The 19870-nt window shown below is 36.4% G+C and overlaps 1 protein-coding gene across 6 annotated transcripts in view; it reads right to left on the reverse strand.

Moving 5' to 3' along the window:
- SMC5 (structural maintenance of chromosomes 5) overlaps window positions 1-19870 on the reverse strand; it is a 124384-nt gene that overhangs the window by 46086 nt on the left and 58428 nt on the right. For 5 of the 6 annotated variants that reach the window (XM_078366844.1, XM_035302657.3, XM_035302644.3 and 2 more), the window contains 7 exons: window positions 18746-18869; window positions 17911-18033; window positions 4915-5040; window positions 2373-2417; window positions 1859-1954; window positions 1304-1408; window positions 981-1100 (listed from right to left, as the gene is read on the reverse strand). In XM_078366844.1, coding sequence (XP_078222970.1) covers window positions 981-1100; window positions 1304-1408; window positions 1859-1954; window positions 2373-2417; window positions 4915-5040; window positions 17911-18033; window positions 18746-18869 — 739 coding nt within the window. The remainder of the gene's footprint in view (window positions 1-980; window positions 1101-1303; window positions 1409-1858; window positions 1955-2372; window positions 2418-4914; window positions 5041-17910; window positions 18034-18745; window positions 18870-19870) is intronic. The other variant, XM_035302651.3, reaches the window with a different exon arrangement.

Here is a 19870-nt window from a genome sequence, read left to right on the forward strand (position 1 = left end):
TCTAAGACAGTACTGACCAAGAGAAATACATAATGCAAGCCACACAGGTAATTTTCAATTTTCTAGTTGTGTGTGTGTGTGTGTGTGTGTGTGTGTGTGTGTCAGAGTGTCTCACAGTGTCTCACTTTGCTGCCCGTACTGGTCCCAAACTCTTGAATTCAAGTGATCCTCATGCCTTGTCCTCCCCCAAACTGGGATTAAGCATGAGCCACAGCAACTGGCCTTTGCATGTCTTAATGAAACGTTTATTCTAGCCCAAATGGCAAAACATAAACTTACAGCTCAAGAAATTAGTAAAAAGTTTCCCAATATTTTCATTCTCATGAATTCTTAAGTTCTTTTTTTTGTTTGAGATAAGGTCTGGCTTTGTTGCCCAGGCTAGAGTGCAGTGGCACCATTTTGGCTCACTGGTACCTCCACCTTTCAGGCTCAAGCCATCCTTCCATCTCAGCCTCCAGAGTAGTACATACCACCACATCCAGCTACTTTTTGTATTTTTATGAAGATGTGGTTTTGTCATGTTGCTCAGGCTGATCTCAAACCCCTGAGATTAAACCATCTGCCTGCCTTGGCCTCCCAAAGTGCTGGGATTACTGGCATGAGCCACCACACCCAACCATGAATTCTTAAATTCTTGATCAAAAATAAACCACTGATATATACTATATTTCAAACTAATCTGTTTACAAGTCTTCTAAGTCCAGCTGTGGTAGTTTTATAAAGCAATATATTTATTCAACACAACTGAATAACCATTACTCATACTGTATTAAAAGAGTAAGGTATTAGTCACTAATTCCAAACATCACCAAAAAAAAGTGACCCTAATGGAATCCCATAGGTGGTCTTTTCCTTTCTTTCAACATTTTGGTAAACAAAACTTTTCACAGATATAACTCTAAAGCAAATAAATCATTTGTATGTGTTTAAGCATATGATTAAAATGACCTGCCAGAAATATATTTCAAATGCAATTTTACCTCATTTTCTGCATGGAGATCAACTTCACCAGCACACTGCATGGAACTAAAAAAATTGCTGAATTTTTCATTAATTTTTTCTACCAGCTCTTTTAAAGGATTAAGCCACCTTTCTTTTACCTACAAATAAAGGCAATATAAAAACACAATTTAAAAGAAATTTTACTATATTCTGACATAAAATTTTACACAAGTTTTATATCAGTATCAGTCTGGTCATGATAAAACACTTTTCTTAGAAGCATGTCATTTCATTTCCCATTATTCTACATTCTCATTTCATTAATAAGCACATGATAAAAGATTAAAAAATAAAAAATTACCTGTGAAATGTTTTCCCTGTATTGATCTAGTTCAACTTTCTTTCCCTTTAGTTCCTCAGTTAACTGCTCTATTTCTTCTTCTCTTTTTGTATATTCCTGAACAATCTGGCAGGGAAAAAAAAAACTTCTTTAAGATAAAAAGGATAAAACTAGATAAAATTTTGCACCGATTAAAACATTAACTGAAAATGCCAATTGTGCTATATTGTTTGTATACAAATAATTTATATTCTTATTACATACTGAAAGTGACATTTTTTATCCTTGAAAAAACAGACATTGCAATATTTCAGGTTAGCCCAATTATTCTTTTTATAAAGAAAAGGCACAGAACATTGTGTTCCTTAGGAAGAATCTATTTAAAATTCTAATAGATTCAGAATCTGGCATTTAAAGCACATTGTTCCTGCTGTCTAGCTTATTATTACCAAGAGCTCTAGTACAGAGTGGGAGGCAAGTACTGGAGGGAACTGTGTGTGTGTATGTGTGTGTATGGGGAGGGTGGTGGTGGTGGTGGTGGTTGGCTGCAGAATGGGAATAGAGAAAGAGGCATACTGTAGGATTCAGTCCCGTGAAGCAGGAAGCTCTTGATCTTTCTTCAATTAATAAAGCATCAATTTCATCCAAAGTGTTTGGAAGATCCTGGAAAACCTAAAGAAAAAAATTGCCCATCATTACAGATATAATGAAAACAGTTCCATTCAAACAGTTAAAAGAATAATCTGCTGAATAAGTATCTACTATCTGTTCAACAGCATGCTAGCACACAAGGATACAAAGGAATTATAAACGGAGTCATTTGCCTTCAGAAAGCTTGTACTTTAAAAAAAACAAAATGCATGTACTGGATAACACCTTAAGGCAATGTATTGATGTTGAGTATTAAAATAAGCAGTACATATCATATAGGCTAAGGAATTTAGAGAAAGGAAGTATCAGTTCATGCTATAGGAGAGTTAAGAGAATTCAAAGGCCTAGAATTCATCTCCCAGCCTTAAAGCAAATGGCTAGGGAGGAGCAAGGCAGAGAGAAGATAGGAGGTTGGGAAAAAAGAATGAGTACTGCATACCATGGGGAGTGAGGAGTTGTGTCCATTTGGAATGGTGGGTACTTGCTGAATTGGTAGAATGGGTCCAGAATATGTGGGGCATTGAAAGAGAGCAAGAAGTTAGAACTTTATACTGTACTTATGAAGAACTAAAAAAGCATCCTAAGAATCTAATTACCTGGACAGTTGCATTTCACCATAGTACTATTTTCGGAGTCCATGCCATGGGAACAAATTAGAACAGATACTTTTTTTTTGAGGGGAGGCAAGCAGTACATTGTTTGGCCTAGCACAACCTGCAAAGGCTACATACTACACAATACAAAATGAATCCTGAAGCCCTGAAAAAGAGCTTGACATATAATCTAATATCTTAAACTTATTTTAACCTTTCAGAAAGCAGTTCAACTTCTACAGAACTTCAAGTATTCATTTGTTGAATCTCTGACTTACTGAGATTTAAGTTCACGTGCCCAACATTTATTTACTTGATATCCTCACTTGACTCTAATAGGCATCTTAAATTTAATATGGTGAAACAGAATCTGGATTTCACCCACCTTCCCTACTGCTTTAAGCAAACCTGTTTCTCCTTCAATCTTCTCCATCACAGTATATGGCACTGTAGTTTGTTCAGGTGAAAAATTTAGGGGTTCTCTCTCTTATCATTCATGTCAAATCCATCAGCAAGTCTTGCTGGATCTGTCACCAAAAGGTATCTAAGATCTGTCAACTTCTTGTCTCTCTTCAGTGCTACCACCCTAATTCATGCCATTATATATCACTTGCGTGGTCCAAAGCAATGACTTTCTAAATGCTCTCACTGCTTCCTTTCTTGTATCCCTACTTTAGCCTCCATCTAGAAGAACAGAAGTTAGAGTACTCTTTCATAAATGCAGCAATGTCACTTTTCTGTTTAAGATCCTCCACTGGAGTCCATCCCCAAAAGAATACAACTTTAATTCCCTGTACAGTCTACAAGCCCTACATAATCTTGGCTTCTGCCTTTTTCTCTGCTTGAATAATTTTTAACCCCAATGAGATTCTTATTCTGGAACATCCCAAATATACTTCTCTCTTGGGGCTTTTTCTGAACTGTTTTCTCCATCTGGAATAGTTTTCCCTCACTCACATCTTCACTTGACTGCTCTTTTCTCTTCATTCAGGACTGTTATAAAATGGTATTTTCAAATGAGGTTTCCCTGACCAAGTTCCCGTCCATGTTACGCCATCTCCTCAACCCTGTTTTATTTATTTATTATTTTTTTAGCATCTCTTGCTATCTGACATTATCTGATTTTTGATTTGTGTTTTCGTCTACCCAATCTTCCAGACTAGAATATAAGTTTCAGCTGAGAAGAAAATATGTCTATCTTGTTCAATGCCTGACATATAACAACAGGTAATTAATACATTTTAATGAATATATTAATCATCTTCTAATTTTGCTTCTTTCAAAAACAGTATGACTTATCAAGAATACAATCATGCTTTTTTTGAGAGAAAAAATTAGTACGAATTGTACTTATATTTATTTTATAACAACACAATGTATTCTGAAGGCATTCTAGTCTGTTTTTAGAAACAACCTTCTCAATTAGTTTTAAAAATATCTACTGTATTCCAACTATGGATCCAAATAGTCAAATCCATTCTCTGTGATTTCTGTGTCTGATATCATAAAATAAATCACCGGAGGACTTGAAAATTATAATCCATTATTTTTTTCCAGTTCATATCTTTAATAGACATTTCATTATCTATTTAAATAGATAACATTTGAAATTAAGAATTTTAAAAAACACCAATACTAGATACTTTAAGATTCATTTTCTAATTTCATTTTGACATTATTCTGAATAGGTATGTAGGCAAAGTATCATCCCCACTTGTCAGAGAGATATGTAATTAATGGTGGAATGTGACTAAAGGGCAGCATCTCCTAATTTTACTCACTGATGTGCCAGCATACAAAATATAACGGAAAAAGACCTCTTTTTTTCCTTTCCTTATTGGCTGATGTTAGCCCTAAATATTCAGCTCTCACTGAACCCTAATTAAACACCCCAATTTCCAGGGACAGGCTTTATTTTTAAAATATTCCCCTATTATTTCTTTTCTTTTTCTTTCTTTCTTTTTTTTTTTGCCATGAGCATTGCTTACCTATATTATTTCTTATATACCAATTACTGGTACAATGTTTCAATGAAAAACTATACACCGTATGTTCCAATTGTACCCATTAAAAGCAGTTTGGGGGGAAAAGCCCATTTGTATTGGAAGAATAAATGTTACAGTACCAATAATTTTGCAAGGTGATAGCCATGTTTTAACTTTAATAGGAAGCAGTAAGACTGGTGGCCAAATTTAAGTATAATAGAGAAAATCTGTTAAGCAAAATTTTATATATACATATGTGTGTGTGTTCCACTTAAAAATGTGAAAAATTCCCTATTTTTTATGACACATCATGTTTTTCATGGACTATTACAATGCCTAAGATCCTATAAGCTAATATGTTAAATATGGCAATTGTAGCATTATATACATTTTTTATACTTACTGTCTGGTATTCTTGAGGAAGAGTCTGCTCTGCACCCAGGTTACATACTTGCCTAGCTCTCTTCATAAGTTCCTTGCATTTCTGCAATAATCTTTGTCTATTTTCATCCAATTCAATGAAATGTTGCTATTACCAAAAAAAAAAAAAATTATTTTGAAAATTTGAATGTTATTCTTAGGGCAGAGGGCTGTTTTATTAAACTACCACATATTAAATATATTGTTGAATTCTGATTATGATAACCAAATTATCTGAACCCATATCTCAAATAACAACTTTTATTATAAGGGTTAAATCTGAACTTAAAGTTTAAAATACATCAGCATATCAATAACCTGGCATTTCTCTAATCCATAAGAGGTATAAAATTTAAATTTTACTGCCTTTTTCTGAAAGTTTAACCTAGGTGTATGTGATTATATTTATTTATTTATTTATTTTTTTGAGACAGAGTCTTGCTCTGTCACCCAGGCTGGAATGCAGTGACATGATCTCAGCTCACTGCAACCTCTGTCTCCCAAATTCAAGTGATTCTCATTCCTCAGCCTCCTGAGTAGCTGAGACTACAGGCATGCACGACCATGCCTGGCTAATTTTTGTGTTTTTAGTAGAGACAGAGTTTCACCATGTTGGCCAGGCTGGTCTCGAACTCCTGGTCTCAAGTGATCCATCCATCCTGGCCTCCCAAAGTGCTGGGATTATAGGCATGAACCACCAAGCCTGGCCATGTAATTATATTATAATGAGATTTGAGATACACAGTATCTTTGAGATACATAGGCTTCATAAAAGAAAACTCAGTGCTCAAATATAGTCAGAACCTTTAAATCATGTTTGATAGTATTCCAAGTGCCATCCATGTAGTTATTTATTCATGATCTACTCATTCCTTCAACAAATAATTACTGAGAACCTATTAAATGCCAGTATTATAATCTGCATGGGTCACAGAAAGGTGAATAAGGAGAAAAAGACACAGGATTATTAACCTAACAGAAACAGGTACTCTTTACTGAGTGCTTTTGTGCGAGGCCCTTGGCTAGGTGCTTCGCATACATTATTCCCTTTATTTCTCACAAACAGTGCATAGTAATATTATCCTCATTTAGTGCATAAAAAAAAAAAGACAGGAATTAAGTAACTTGCTCAAGCCCACACATTTAGTTAGAGACTGTCATGATTCAGATCCCTGTCTGCTTATAGGACACACGCTCTTTTCATTACAGCATGGCACCTCTCAGTGGGAGCAGAATGGACAGAGTATGTATGCAGGGAAGGTCAGAGTGGCCACAGAAGTTATGAAAACTGAACAGCCTTAAATGACAAGAAATAAGAAACAGCAGCAGTAGACATTCCAAGAATAGGTGATTATGAATTTTAAGGCATATACATCTAAAAGACCTGCTTATTTAAGAAATACGTAATCCAATGTGGTTGGAGGAGAGGAATTTGTAAGGATGTAAAAGATCAGAGTTGGCAGACAAGAGCTAGACTGCAAACATTTCACATGTAATGGGGAAGGTATCTCATCTACTAAATGTCTTCTGTAGGTCAAGCACTGTTACAATCATTATTCTGTTCATTATCCTAATCCCCATTATAATCTTAAAGAAAGTGTTATCTCTATTTGTAGAGTGGCTCAGACACATTAAGAAACTTGCCCAAGGTTACGGTACTAGCAGACTTCTGAGAAATAAAACGGGTCTAGTTTGCTCTTTTCACTAACTCTCAAACTCTAGTTGGCACAAAAAACACTTGAGGGTGGGGGATCTGGAATGGTCTGCACACCTGTATTATTAAGGGGGCCCTCAAGTGATTTTTATGCACACGAGTTTGACAGCAAATAAACTAAACCAAGACAATAGTTAGGAAAAGTAAAAGGATATATACTGGACCAAACTGAAAATACAAGTAAGCCTTTATACTAACCACTTAGTACTATGGTTTCCTTGAATAAATTCCTCAGTCCCTAGAGCTTGAGAGAAATAAAAGAAAATGTTAAAGACTCCCAATCACCCCTACTCTGCTCTGTAAGGGCCACTGTACTCAGGCAAAGGCAAAACAAGGAACAGCTGGATAGAAACTAAATAAACACTCCTAATTTCTTCTATTCCTGCTTGTTCCTCTGGACTTTGCTAAAAATATTAGAACATGGCAAAGAAATATCAATGAGTTGATAATTTGAAGCTCTGGACTTCGAAGGACAAAATCTCATTTAATAGTTTCTTTCAGTTTGGTGGCATATGTTTAATAAAATATATATCTGAGAAAATATTCTTTCTGTACATATATGTGTGTTTGTGGCATTAGATCTTCACGTGGCACCTATTTTGCTTTTTGTTTTTAAAACTATAATTATTGCTGAGCTTTTTAAGGGAGGTAAGTGGGAAGGAAAATATAATTATATCAGATAATGCTGTAAATTCGAACTAGTGAAGAGGCTTTGTCTACATTTCTGCTTAGAGTCTAGCCTTTAATAGTTAATAGAGAATAGAAAATATTCCATCTGTTTAAGATGTAAGAGGAGAAATGGGTAAAATGTACAAAATATCCCCCACTAATATCTCAAAAAAGATTATTTCCTAGTTATATATCCTAGAAAAAAATTAGTATTTTTTCTAAATTCTTTTTGTGAAAGTTCATTTGTCGTGGAAATTGTACAGAAATATGTTGGCATTAAACAAGAAAAAGCTTTTGTAAGAAGGCCCTCTTGTGGAAGAAGTACGAATTATTCACAGAATTTCTTATGAAAACTATATATATATAAACTGTTATTTTAATACAATTTCATTCCATTTAGTTGATTTCAAATTCAAATGTTAACCATTTGTTTTAATTACCAGACAGAATACGCATTTAAAAATATAAAAATCATTCTTTTTTAAAAATCAACTTTAAATTTTAATGCAATACTTGAAATTTAGAAAATAGTAATTTTATCTGACTTTTCATATACAAATCCATAAATTCTACTTACACTAATTTAATCATAAACAATAAAGGGAATAATATTTGCTTGTTAAATGTTTTCTTCGAAATTATATACATCTCATTTGAGTAAAAAATGTCTCCTCTGAAATTCTGTTCTTTTTTGTGGGAGAGTGGGAAGCACATAGGCAGAAGAGAGGTCAGATGAAAAGCACAGAACTCCTAAACTTAGTATTAGTTAGTATAAGCAAATAAATGTAACAACTTCCTATTTTTATAACTAATATTTCTACACTTTTAAAGGAAACATGGGCTTCATGCTAAGCAGCACTCTAGGCATCTTGATGTATATTATTAAACAAAATTATCATAATAACCCTGCAAATTAGGTAGGTATCATACTTAAAGCTGCAGATAATGATTAAGCTTGGAGTAGTTAGGAAACCTGCCTAGGGTCAAAAACAAAATAACAGACATTTTTATCTGTCTACCTCTGTATTTGGATTCACACACAGCTTACTAACTTGTCCTAAAAATAGTTCATAAGTTAGTGACATTACCAAAGAGAGGCTTCCAATAATTTGCCTTTCTCTGGGGATGTTTTATAAGAATTGTTGCCCTATTTACCTTCCAAAAGTCTGAGAAAGTATCAAACTCCATAGTGGTTAGTTACCTCTAAGTCCCCTCATGAATACAATCTCTACTGAAATTTTGTGTCAATCTTCTTTTGTGAATTTATTTTATGATGAAAAATGGACAAAACCAGAAGTGGTAGCAATAGTTCCTTAGAGCAACCTGCCATGTGTTCAAAGGGACAAGTAGGAAAAACAGTATTCCTCTTTGGTTCAAATGAAGCTGGATAGCAGGAACAACAGATAAGATAGATAAAATCATGTGGAGGTAAATGGCAGCAAACATGAAAAGAAAACGAGTGCGTACAAGAGAAAGTGAACTACCATACACCTACTCTATTATATATTTTTACTCATTCTTGACCCTTTCAAATGTGTGGCTAATGACTATGATCAGACAGCAACAAACATTTATTAAGTATGCAGAACAAGAAGTGAAAGAACCTTACAAAAGGGCTAGTAAAGCATTTGTAAATGAAAAGCATTTAAAAATTTTATTTTTTTATTTTAGAGATAAGGTCTTACAATGTTGCCCAGGCTAGACTCGAACTCCTGGGCTCAAGGGATCCTTCTATCTCAGCCTCCCAAGTAGTTGGGACTACAGGTTCATTCAGATCATTTAAGAACTTTCAAATCAACGTATTAATAAGGAAAACAATGTGGTATGAAATATTGCTGAGGAAATGCAAAATAAAGTTAGGTAGTTTTAAGTAAGGTTACTATGGAAAAACTTGCTAAGGTAGGGGTGTGTGTGTGTGTGTGTGTGTGTGTGTGTGAAGGAAGACTTCTGGTTTTAAAAGCAGCAATGGACTCAGAATGACAAAGGTGAAGGAATAATACAGGAAAGATACAGACGTTATAAGCAACTGTAGTAACACTGAAACAGCCAAACAAGGTTAAAAAAAAAAAAAAAAAGGCCAAAAGTTGGAAGTAGACATTAGAAGACTACTGTAAAGCTTTGGATCATGTATAATACACATTATAAAGCTGTACATTTCTGCAGCACAATAGAAAAATGAGTATATTTTCTTCTGGCAGTTAAATGAATGCAAAATTAGTAAAATACAGCTATTAGGACTTAATGCCTAGACAGGGCAGTAAGCCGCAGTAGTTAGAGGTGAATCAGGAATGTGTAATAGCAAAACTGGGCAAAGGGCAAGGAAAGGAACAAGAACAAAAAGAGAATCAAAATGTGCTAAATAAAATTTTTCCAATTAATTTTAAAAGTAAGCAAATGGCCGGGCATGGTGGCACACGCCTGTAATCCAGGACTTTGGGAGGCCAAGGTGGGAGGATTGCTTGAGGTTAGGAGTTTGAGACCAGCCAGGGCAACACAGTAAAAAAAAAAGCCAGATGTGTGGCGTGCACCTGTAGTCCTAGATACCTCGAAAGGCTGAGGCAGGAGGAATGCTTGAGCCAGGATTTCCAGGTTGCAGCAAACTATTGACTGTGCTACTGCACTTCAGCTTCGGTAACAGAGTAAGATTCAGTTACCCCATTCTCAAGGGGGAAAAAAAAAGCAAAACAGCAAATGTGTTGAGAAATTATGCATCATTAAAATATCAAAATAATACATAATGAGTTACTTTGTGCTTTCTAAATAACCTAGATGCATTCAACTACAGGAATTGTAACTTTAAATTTGAAAGTGGCTGTCTTTGTAAAAAAAAAAAAAAAAAAATTAGTGATTCACAGGTTGAAAACAAAACACCCTCCCCAAAAAACTTTTCTGCTTTCCAGAAACACAGCAGTCAGCTCTACTCAAAACAGTATTCTTGGCCAGGCGTGGTGGCTCACACCTGTAATCCCAGCACTTTGGGAGGCCGAGGCAGGTGGATCATTTGACGTCAGGAGTTTGAGACCAGCTTGACCAACATGGTAAAATACCATCTCTACTAAAAATACAAAAATCAGTCAATTAGCCAGGTGTGATGGCGCTCGCCTGTTGTCCCAGTTCCTCAGGAAGCTAAGGCAGGAGAACCGCCTGAATCCAAGAGGTGGAGGTTGGAGTGAGCTGAGATTGTGCCACTGCACTCCAGCCTGGGTGACAGGGCAAGACTGTCCCCCTGATGACCCCCCCAAAAAAGACCAAAACCCAGTATTTCTCCTATTATTAACAAAATGGGTCAGAAGAGAACACCCTGTCAATCTGTACTAACCTCAGACCATCTATAAAGACTATTGGAGGAGCATCTCTCCCTGTGTCAAGAGTGGGTTCAAGTTTAGGAGTGCCCAAAGCCACTAATTTCATACTTATGTTAACACGACACAAACTCATTTTCTTAAGTTCTCATTAATACTGATTTGAAAGTAAAACTTCAGGCATCAGAATCAAATACTGCATTGTTGATATGGTTTGGCTGTGTCCCCACCCAAATCTTCTCTTGAGTTCCCATGTGTTGTGGGAGGGATCTAGTGGGAGGCAACTGAATCATGGGGACATGTCCTTCCCATGCTGTTCTCATGACAGTAAGTCTCATAAGATCTGATGGTTCTAAAAGGGGGAGTTTCCCTGTACAAGCTCTCTTTTTGCCTGCCACCATTTGTGTAAAACATGGCTTTCTTCTCGTCTTCTGCCATGACTATGAGGTCTCCCCAGGCATATGGAACAGCTAAGTCCATTAAACCTCTTTCTTTTGTAAACTGACCAGTCTCAGGTACGTCTTTGTCAACAGCGTGAAAACTAATACAACTGTGTTAACTGGATTTAAAACTATACATGTTAATAGTATCTGCCTGATGGTAAACTTCTTCATGAAATCTCTTTTATAACAACATTTCCTACTAGAAAAACAACATTCATAAACTCAATCAATGAAGTAACTTCAGCATGGGCTCTATAGTTACTTAACAATAGAACAGATGAATAAATAGCAGATGACCTTACCCACATGTCTAGAAAATAAGCCCTGATGAGGCTCTCCTCTGGTAGCTAGAGTTCAGTTTCTTCTCTACCCACTCCCAATTAAGACTTATCTTTGGTTGCTTTTTGCTGGACCCTGACTACCTATTTAGAATGACTACTGCTATTCTTTCTGCCATCTTTCCTTCCTTTGTTCTTGGTGGGGGTGGGGAATGGGGGAGAAGACTTTCCTGTCTTCCACATCTCTGGCTTTTGCCCAATCCTGGAATACCAAACCTAATATTCAGCTTCATTTGGCTACATGTGTTTGTGCCTGCATTCTCCTAGTTGCTTATCTGCTAGCAAAACTTTTTCTTAAGTCAAACGGTGTGAAGAGGTTGGCTTTAGAATAATGAAGCTGCTCCTTTACTCTGATTTAATCTTTCCACTCACCCATGTATTGTATGTCTACATTTCCTAAAAATCTATCCTCTATGGATGCTTTCCACAAAGACAAAAAGACACCCCTACATAGCTCACATTTATGTAACAGATACATTTATGCAGTTAAGTGTACAGTGAATCATGTACATAACCCTGCCAGAGAGTGGCAGAGTCTGGGGAAGCAGATGAATAGATGAGGAAGGGTATAAAGAGACTGAATACATGAAGAAGTTTAAAAATCTACAACAATATGGCAAGGGTTATCATTTGTTAAAGAGGCATAGTGAACATATGGATATTATGTTACTCTTCATATTCTTGTATATGTTTAAAATGACATAATAAAAATAGTAGAAAAGAAGAAAAGTGAAATATACGATAGAACTTAAATTTCTTTTGGTAACTTGTTTCAGCTTTCTTCTCTAACTTTTGGGGTGTAACTAAGGAATCATAAACTGCAATACTTAAAGGAGACAACTTGATGAGTTCTGACAAATATACACACTTTTAAAGCTATTACTATCAAGATAATAAACCTATCTAACAACCTCAAAAGCTTTGTGCCAGCCAGGCACAATGGCTTACACCTGTAATCCCAGCACTTTTGGGAGGCTGAAGCAGGTGAATCACCTGAGTCGGGAGTCCGAGACCAGCCTGACCAACATAGAGAAACCTCATCTCTACTAAAAATACAAAATTAGCCAGGTGTGGTGGCACATGCCTGTAATCTCAGCTACTCTGGTGGCTGAGGCTGAAAATCACTTGAACCTGGGAGGTAGAGGTTGCAGTGAGCCAAGTAGCTGGGATTACAGGTGTGTACCACCATGCCTGGCTAATTTTTCTATTTTTAGTAGAGACAAGGTTTTGCCATGTTGGCCAGGCTGGTCTCGAACTCCTGACCTCTGATTATCTGCCTGCCTCGGCTTCCCAAAGCCTGTCTTTTTAATGACAGGGTTTGGCTCTCTTGCCCAGGCTGAAGTGCAGTGTATGGTCACAACTCATGGCAGCCTTCTTGGCTCAAGCCATTCTCCAGGCTTGGCCTCCTAAAGTGCTAGGATTACAGGTATGAGCTACCATGCCCAGCCAAGTATTTCATTTTTGCTGCTATTGTAAACAGTATTGTTTTAAATTGCAACTGCCCATTGTTCATTGCTTGTAGGGGGAGCCGCAATGAATTTCTATCTACTAAATTTACCTCCTACAGTCTTGCTAAATTTTCACTGATGGTTCTACTGGCATTTTTGCAGATTCCTTAAGATTTTCCACAGATGATGATCATGTTTGTCTGAAATAGACAAGTTTTTTTTTTAGTCTGTAAACGTTTAATTTTTTAAGGCTTACTGCACTGACTAGAACTTCCAGTACAACGTGGACTAGAAGTGGTGAGGGTGGGCATTTTCCTTGTCCCCAGTCGTAAGGGAACAGTTTAGTCTTTCACCAAGATTGCTATGAGCTGTTGGTTTTCAGATACCCTTTATCAGAATGATGAAGTCTCCTTTGATTCCTAGTTGCAAGTTTTTCTAATGAAGGGGTGCTGGATTTTGACAACTTTTTCTGTATATATTGAAGGGATCATCTGGTTTTTCAGTTTCAGTCTGTTAATATGGTGAATTACATATGGTGTTGGTCCTGTGGGTGCACAGAAGGCAAGAGTTGAAGTTTGGGGGAGACTCTGTCAGGTTTCAAAGGATGTATGGCAATGCCTGGATGTCAAGGCAGAAGTCTGCTTCAAGGGCAGAGCCCTACTAAGGCAGTGTGGAAGGGAAATGTGGTGTTTGAGCCCCCACACGGAGTCCCCACTGGGGTACTGCCTTGTGGAGCTGTGAGAAGAGGGCCACTGTCCTCCAGACCCCAGAATGGTAGATGCACTGACAGCTTGCACCATGTGCCTGGAAAAGTTGCAGGCACTCAATGCTAGCCCATGAAAGCAACTGTGGGGGTTGTACCCTGCACAGCTACAGGGGTAGAGCTACCCAAGGCCTTAGGAGCTCACCCCTTGCATCAGTGTGGCCTTGATGTGAGACATGGAATCAAAGGAGATTTTTTAGGGGCATTAAGACTTAAATGATTTGCCCTGCTGGGTTTCAGACATGCATGGTGCCTGTAGCTCCTTTGTTCTGGCGGATTTCTCCCTTTTGGAAAGGAAGTATTTACCCAATGCCTATGCCCCCATTGTATCTTGAAAGTAACTAGCTTGTTTTTGATTTTTCATTTTCATAGGTGAACTGGACGTGCTTTGTCTTAGATAAAATTTGTACTTGAAATTCTGAGTTAATGCTGGAATGAGTTAAGGCTTTAGGGGACTGCTGGGAAGGCATGATTGTGTTCTGAAATGTGAGAAGGACATGAGATTTGGGAAAGGCAAGGGGCAGAATGATATGGTTGGCTCTGTGTTCCTACCCAAATCACATGTTGAATTCTAAATCCCAGTGTTGAGGGAGGCTCTTGGTTGGAGGTGATTGGATAATGGTGCGGATTTCCCCCTTGCTATTTTCATGAAAGTGAGTAAGTTCTCACAAGATCTGGTTGTTTAAAAGTGTGTAGTATTTCTCCCTGATGCTCTCTCCTACTCCACCATGGTAAGACGTGCTTGCTATTCCTTCACCTTACATCATGATTTTTAAGTTTTCTGAGACCTCCCCAGCCATGCTTCCTATACAGCCTGTGGAACTGTGAATCAACTAAACCTCTTCATAAATTACCTAGTCTCAGGCAGTTCTTTATAGCAGTGTGAGAAGAGACACCCTATTCCATAGTGGTGATGTATCCTTTCACTAGGATGCAAATAAATGTCTGGCTATCTTTTTGTGATGCTGGAAACTAATGTAATCCAATTCATCAGCAGCTGCAGAGTAGTAACAGTTGAATTCTTTCCTTGTTTACACATTACTTCTTTAAAGAAGAACTTCTCATCACGTATTTGTTTATTCTCAATAACAGTTCATATAGAAAAGGCAGGATAAATGCAAAATTTTCTATTTAAGCATTTTTCAAAGTCAGGAGCCAGTTCCCCAATATCCTCCAAAGTGACCAATATTATTTTAGCATCATTATAAACTTGTGGATTTAGACATTTTGGTAAGTTTCCATCTAATATCCCTTTATGTATGGCCAGTAAAAGATTCTTCATGTAGGCTCCCAGGTACTGTTGATAACCAAATCATCTTTGATCATTTCTTTGATTTTTCTTATGACAAGATGATCATGGCTAATCTTACATAAACATTTCTTCCTGTGGACCTGAAATCAGCCATTTCTCTAATGGTCATTTTAGTGGAAAATCATATTTAGAAGCCATAATGTAGGTCTTTTTAGTAGACAAAGCTAGGTTTGTTTTTTTTGAGAAAATACGTTGTGAGTTCATTCTGCTAATTACATTCAAATTAAAAGCTTTAAGTTTTTATTATTTCTTTCATTTATATCTTCTTTCCTTCATATCTGAATCCCTTTTCTCTTATGCCGAAAAACTGTAATTATATTAACGTAACTACTCATTTGCTTTACTCTATTATTTTCAGAATAACATTACAAATATTAACATTATGATTACTGAAAACAGTACAAGATTTTTTTGCAATTCTTTTTGCCCTTAGAATTATATTACAGTGTTTTATAGTCATTTGAAATAATTTTTCTCTTTTAGGCTATGTTGCTAACTCAAAATAAGGTCTATTTAGATGAGTGTAACTTTTAACCTTGTCTTTTCCCACCCCAGTTAAATTTTTAAAAAAAAGATTCCAGTTTATCATTCTAATTTTTAAATAAGCCAACAAAAAGGCATAGTAATCACTTCCCCTGATCCTTTCTTTGATAGTAACATACTATACATTTCTCTCCTTTCTTTTTTTGACCTAAGAATATATATATCACTCCACAGCAGTATATTCAGATATTTAAGCCTTTTAGAAATTTTATTTCCAATTGCCTGGTATGCCTTTGCACATCCATGTATTTAAGTTTTCCTGAGGTATAATTTATATACCATAAAATTCACTCATTTGAAGTGTACAATGACTGTCGGTAAATTTACAGAGCTGTGTAAACATCACCACAGTCCAGTTTTACATTTCTATCACCCAAAAAGATCCCTTGTACCCCATCCATCCTTTTATTTTAAAGCTTTCTCAATCTCTTTAAGATGTAGCTCTCATATTCTACAAGTGTTGGAATTTACTTCCAAAAAATATTTTAACAGGTAAATTATATCCATTTACATTTAATAATATGACTGATGTTTGGCCTTTAGCTCTGCCACTGTTTTATGTCATATTTGTTTTTATGTCTCTTGTATCTATAAATAAAATACCTAGTCTTTAGTTACGTGATTTTCTTGCCCTGCCGGTCTCTTGTCTTTGTACATCTTTTTGATATTTAGGAAGGCTTCTATTTTTATTCTAAAGGTTATTATTATGCAAATATATTATAGAATATCCTTAGTAGTTTTGGGGGATACTATCTATTGGCTCCTTACTATAAATAATTTTGATATTCTCCCTTATTTTCCTCTCCCAAAACATCTAATTTGAAGTAGTAACTTTTTAATACCTACAGGACAATCAGTAAATATATTCTATTTTACTTGTATTATTTCTGCTCTTGCATTTTCAGAGAATTGTGCTTTAGTTACAGTGTCAGACTTATAACCATAGAGTATTTTATTATCTCCTTTATTATGTAGCTCTAGTTCTCTTCAGTAAGAAGTTTTATTCTGCAAAGGAATTTTGCAGTTAGTCTGAGAATTCACAGGGCTAGATCACTCCAGCACTAACCTTTCTGAAGTCTATAAAGTTGCCTCCCAGTTTTAGCTGCTCTCAAATTGATCTCTAAGCATTCTAAACTAATGGGACCTCTTCCCTTTAGAGATAATCGGGATGCTGGCAACCTGATTTTCGGATTCTCTGAGCCCTCCCTTGCTGATACTAAGCTAGTCTTGATGTTGCTGCTGATTTATTTCAGCCACTTGTATTTTGGAGTTCACAGGTTTTGTATAATAAAGAATTTGGGCTTTGTTGCTGGTTCCTCTAAAGTTCTTGGAATTGAGCAATAGGACAATTTTTATTTCTCATGAGTCCCCTGGATCCCTCCTGAGTTAATGCTAAGCATATGACTCGGAATGGGCGTAGAAAATGCCACAAAGATCAACTGTATGATCTGAACAACATACATGTCTTTGAGCCATATGACTTCAGCCCAATTTCCCAAACTCCAGGGAAGGGGGCTGAAGATCAAGCTTAACCACATGGCCAATGTGATTCAATCAACCATGTCTACATAATGAAACCCCAACAAGAAAACTGAGTACTGAAGCTTCGTAGAGCCTCCTGGTTAGTGAACATGTAGATGTGTGAGGAGGGTGTGCAGTAATTGCACAAGAAAAGAGTAAAGAAACTTTTGAGTTTAGGACCCTCCGAGATGCTGCCCTGTGTCTCTTAATTTGGCTAGTCCTGACTGTGTCTCTATAATTAAATTATAATCGTTAAGAATACTGTTTTCTTGAATTCTGAGTTGTTTTAGCAAATTATAGAACCTGAGTGGGAGTCATAGGAACTCCTGAATTTGTAGCCAGTTGGTCAGAAATACAAGTGACCTGGGTACCTCTATACCTGCAGATAGTGTCTGAAGTAAGGGGGGTGTCTTCTTGGGAACTGCGCCCCCATGGTGTAAAGCACAATAGTGATTCTGGATGATTAGTTTCAGAATGGTATTGCAGTACACCCATATGGGTACCCTGAAACTTAGTTTTGTTATATGTGTTGTCCATAGGTTTGCTGTTATATTATTCTGGCTGCTCTTCTATTTTTGGGAAGGGATTTTGGAGTTCAAAAACCATGCCACTGTCACTACCATCTTGTTGCCAGCTCTCCTTCAGGTTTTAAGTTAATATGGTATATCACATTTTTTCCCATCCACCCACTATTTCTGTGTTTATCATTTCACAGTCAGATATTATTAACAAAAGATTAAATTGCTGAAGTTATTCAGCCAGTCTTAGGTATTTTAAGTATTGCCTCATCAATATGATGCATTAGATTGTAAGTTAAATAGCATAAAACAACAAACTATATATTGCAAGTGATGACACATTATAGATATTTTCGAAGTGGTTTGAGGTTAGAATCTCAAAATAAAAAGTAAAGGCAAAATTTTTACCTCTGTAAGACGAAGCTGTGAAGATGCAGCCATATAATCGGATTCTAATTTGTTCTTCTCAGAGATTACTGTAGTATTTTGGAGAATTAAATCTACTTTTTGTATATGCAAAGAAGTACAAATCTAGGAACAAAAACCCCTAAGAGTTAATTTTTGTTACCTGTGTTTTAGAATTAAAAATAATATAGTTTTCTAAAATAAAATTATAAACTGTGAAAAAATAATTTTGCTTTTTTTTTCTTGAGATGGAGTCTCACTCTGTCACCAAGGCTGGAGTGCAGTGTTGTAATCTCCGCTCACTGCAACTTCTTCTCTGGGGTTCAAGGGATTCTCCTGCCTCAGTATCCTGAGTAGCTGGGACTAAGGGGTGCGCACCACCATGCCCAACTAATTTTTATGTATTTTTTAGTAGAGATGCGGTTTCACCATATTGGCCAGGCTGGTCTTCAACTCCTGACCTCGTGATTCACCAGCCTCATACTCCCAAAGTGCTGGGATTACAAGTGTGAGCCACCACGCCTGGCAGGAAAAAATAATTTTCCTACTGACTGACATCTCTCTCAAACAGTTCTTATAACAATTTTTTTAAGAAGGTGTCTTCCTTTGTTAAGAGAGTCATCGGAATAAACACATTTAGCCTAATGAGTGCTTCTATCCTACTTATTATCTCTAAAAAAAATGTCAAACAACTAAGCAAGCTGAAACTGATGATAAAGATCTCTTGCTTACATAATGTCAGAAACCTTAATCAAAACCTTCCCTCCCTCTAAAGATTTTACTATCTTATCTACCCACTATTTTTTAAAGAATGATTACAATTAAGGAAATATCTTACCTTTATTAGGTTTGTTAATTCGGTAACAAGTTTTGCTTTTTGAACATTTATTTCTCTGATTTTGGTACTTGCTTTTCGCTCTTCCTCTTCAAGGTTGCAAGTATCCTGTTCCATAAGCTTTAAACTGTGTGACACACATAATAATGAAGAAATCAGGGTAAAACACAAGGATTGAGCCCAAATTCTTAGGTCTCCTGCAGTTTTCTGGGATATATTTAGCAATGCTTTTTAGATATATAAACTGCTTGCTCCTAGATTAAACAATCATTTTATGTGATCAATCAGGATTGAAAAATATTTGTTGATATATATGGCTTGTGCCCCAGCATAGTCCAGGTAATACCTGTGTTAATGGTTTAGGATCTGGAGTCAGAAAGATGGCTTTGTTTCCTCTTTGCCATTCACTAATACGCAGTTTAACTCTGGACAAGTTACTCTTCTGAGCCTCAGTTTCCTCATCTATAAATTACAGATAATAACAGTACTTCCTCCATAGGGCTGTGGTGAAGCTTAGAAAAGGTAATACATTGTTTCCTTATAGATGGGGCAGAAGTAACACATGTAACACACTAAATATAGTGCCAGGCCCATAACTGATCCATCAACATAAGTTGTTTCTGTTGCTATTAATATAGTTTATAAAACACTCCCTTCCCTTAACGAGCTTAAGTGGAGACAGTTAATAGCTAAGAAACGGGAAAAAAAAACACAAGAATCCTAAAAGTTAATACTATGCTCTCAATTTTAAAAATGAAGGAATTAAGGCTCAGGAAAGTTAAGTAAAATTGCCTAAAATCACAGATATTAAAATGTGTCTGGTACCAAAGTCCATGTTCTTTCCACTAGACCATGTTGCCACCAAGGAAAAAGAACAAATGATGGAAGCAATAATAAGTAAGTTCAGTGGGTGCTGTGGAGAGTGGTCTGAATGGTACCAGGTAGGGTATGTTGGGGAGGGGAGGGAGATAAGTTGGAATGGGTAGAGCAAAACAAGATTTTGAATAATCATAAAAGCTTGTCTGAAGGACTGTAGTGTTTAATTAAATTTCACGTAGTAACTTAAGTCTTAATTTGTTTTTTCTTCTGTTGTTGTTTTTTGAGATGGAAGTCTTACTCTTTCACCCA

The sequence above is a fragment of the Callithrix jacchus genome, chromosome 1 (genome assembly GCF_049354715.1).
Source record: "Callithrix jacchus isolate 240 chromosome 1, calJac240_pri, whole genome shotgun sequence".
NCBI classification, from domain to species: Eukaryota; Metazoa; Chordata; class Mammalia; order Primates; family Cebidae; genus Callithrix; species Callithrix jacchus.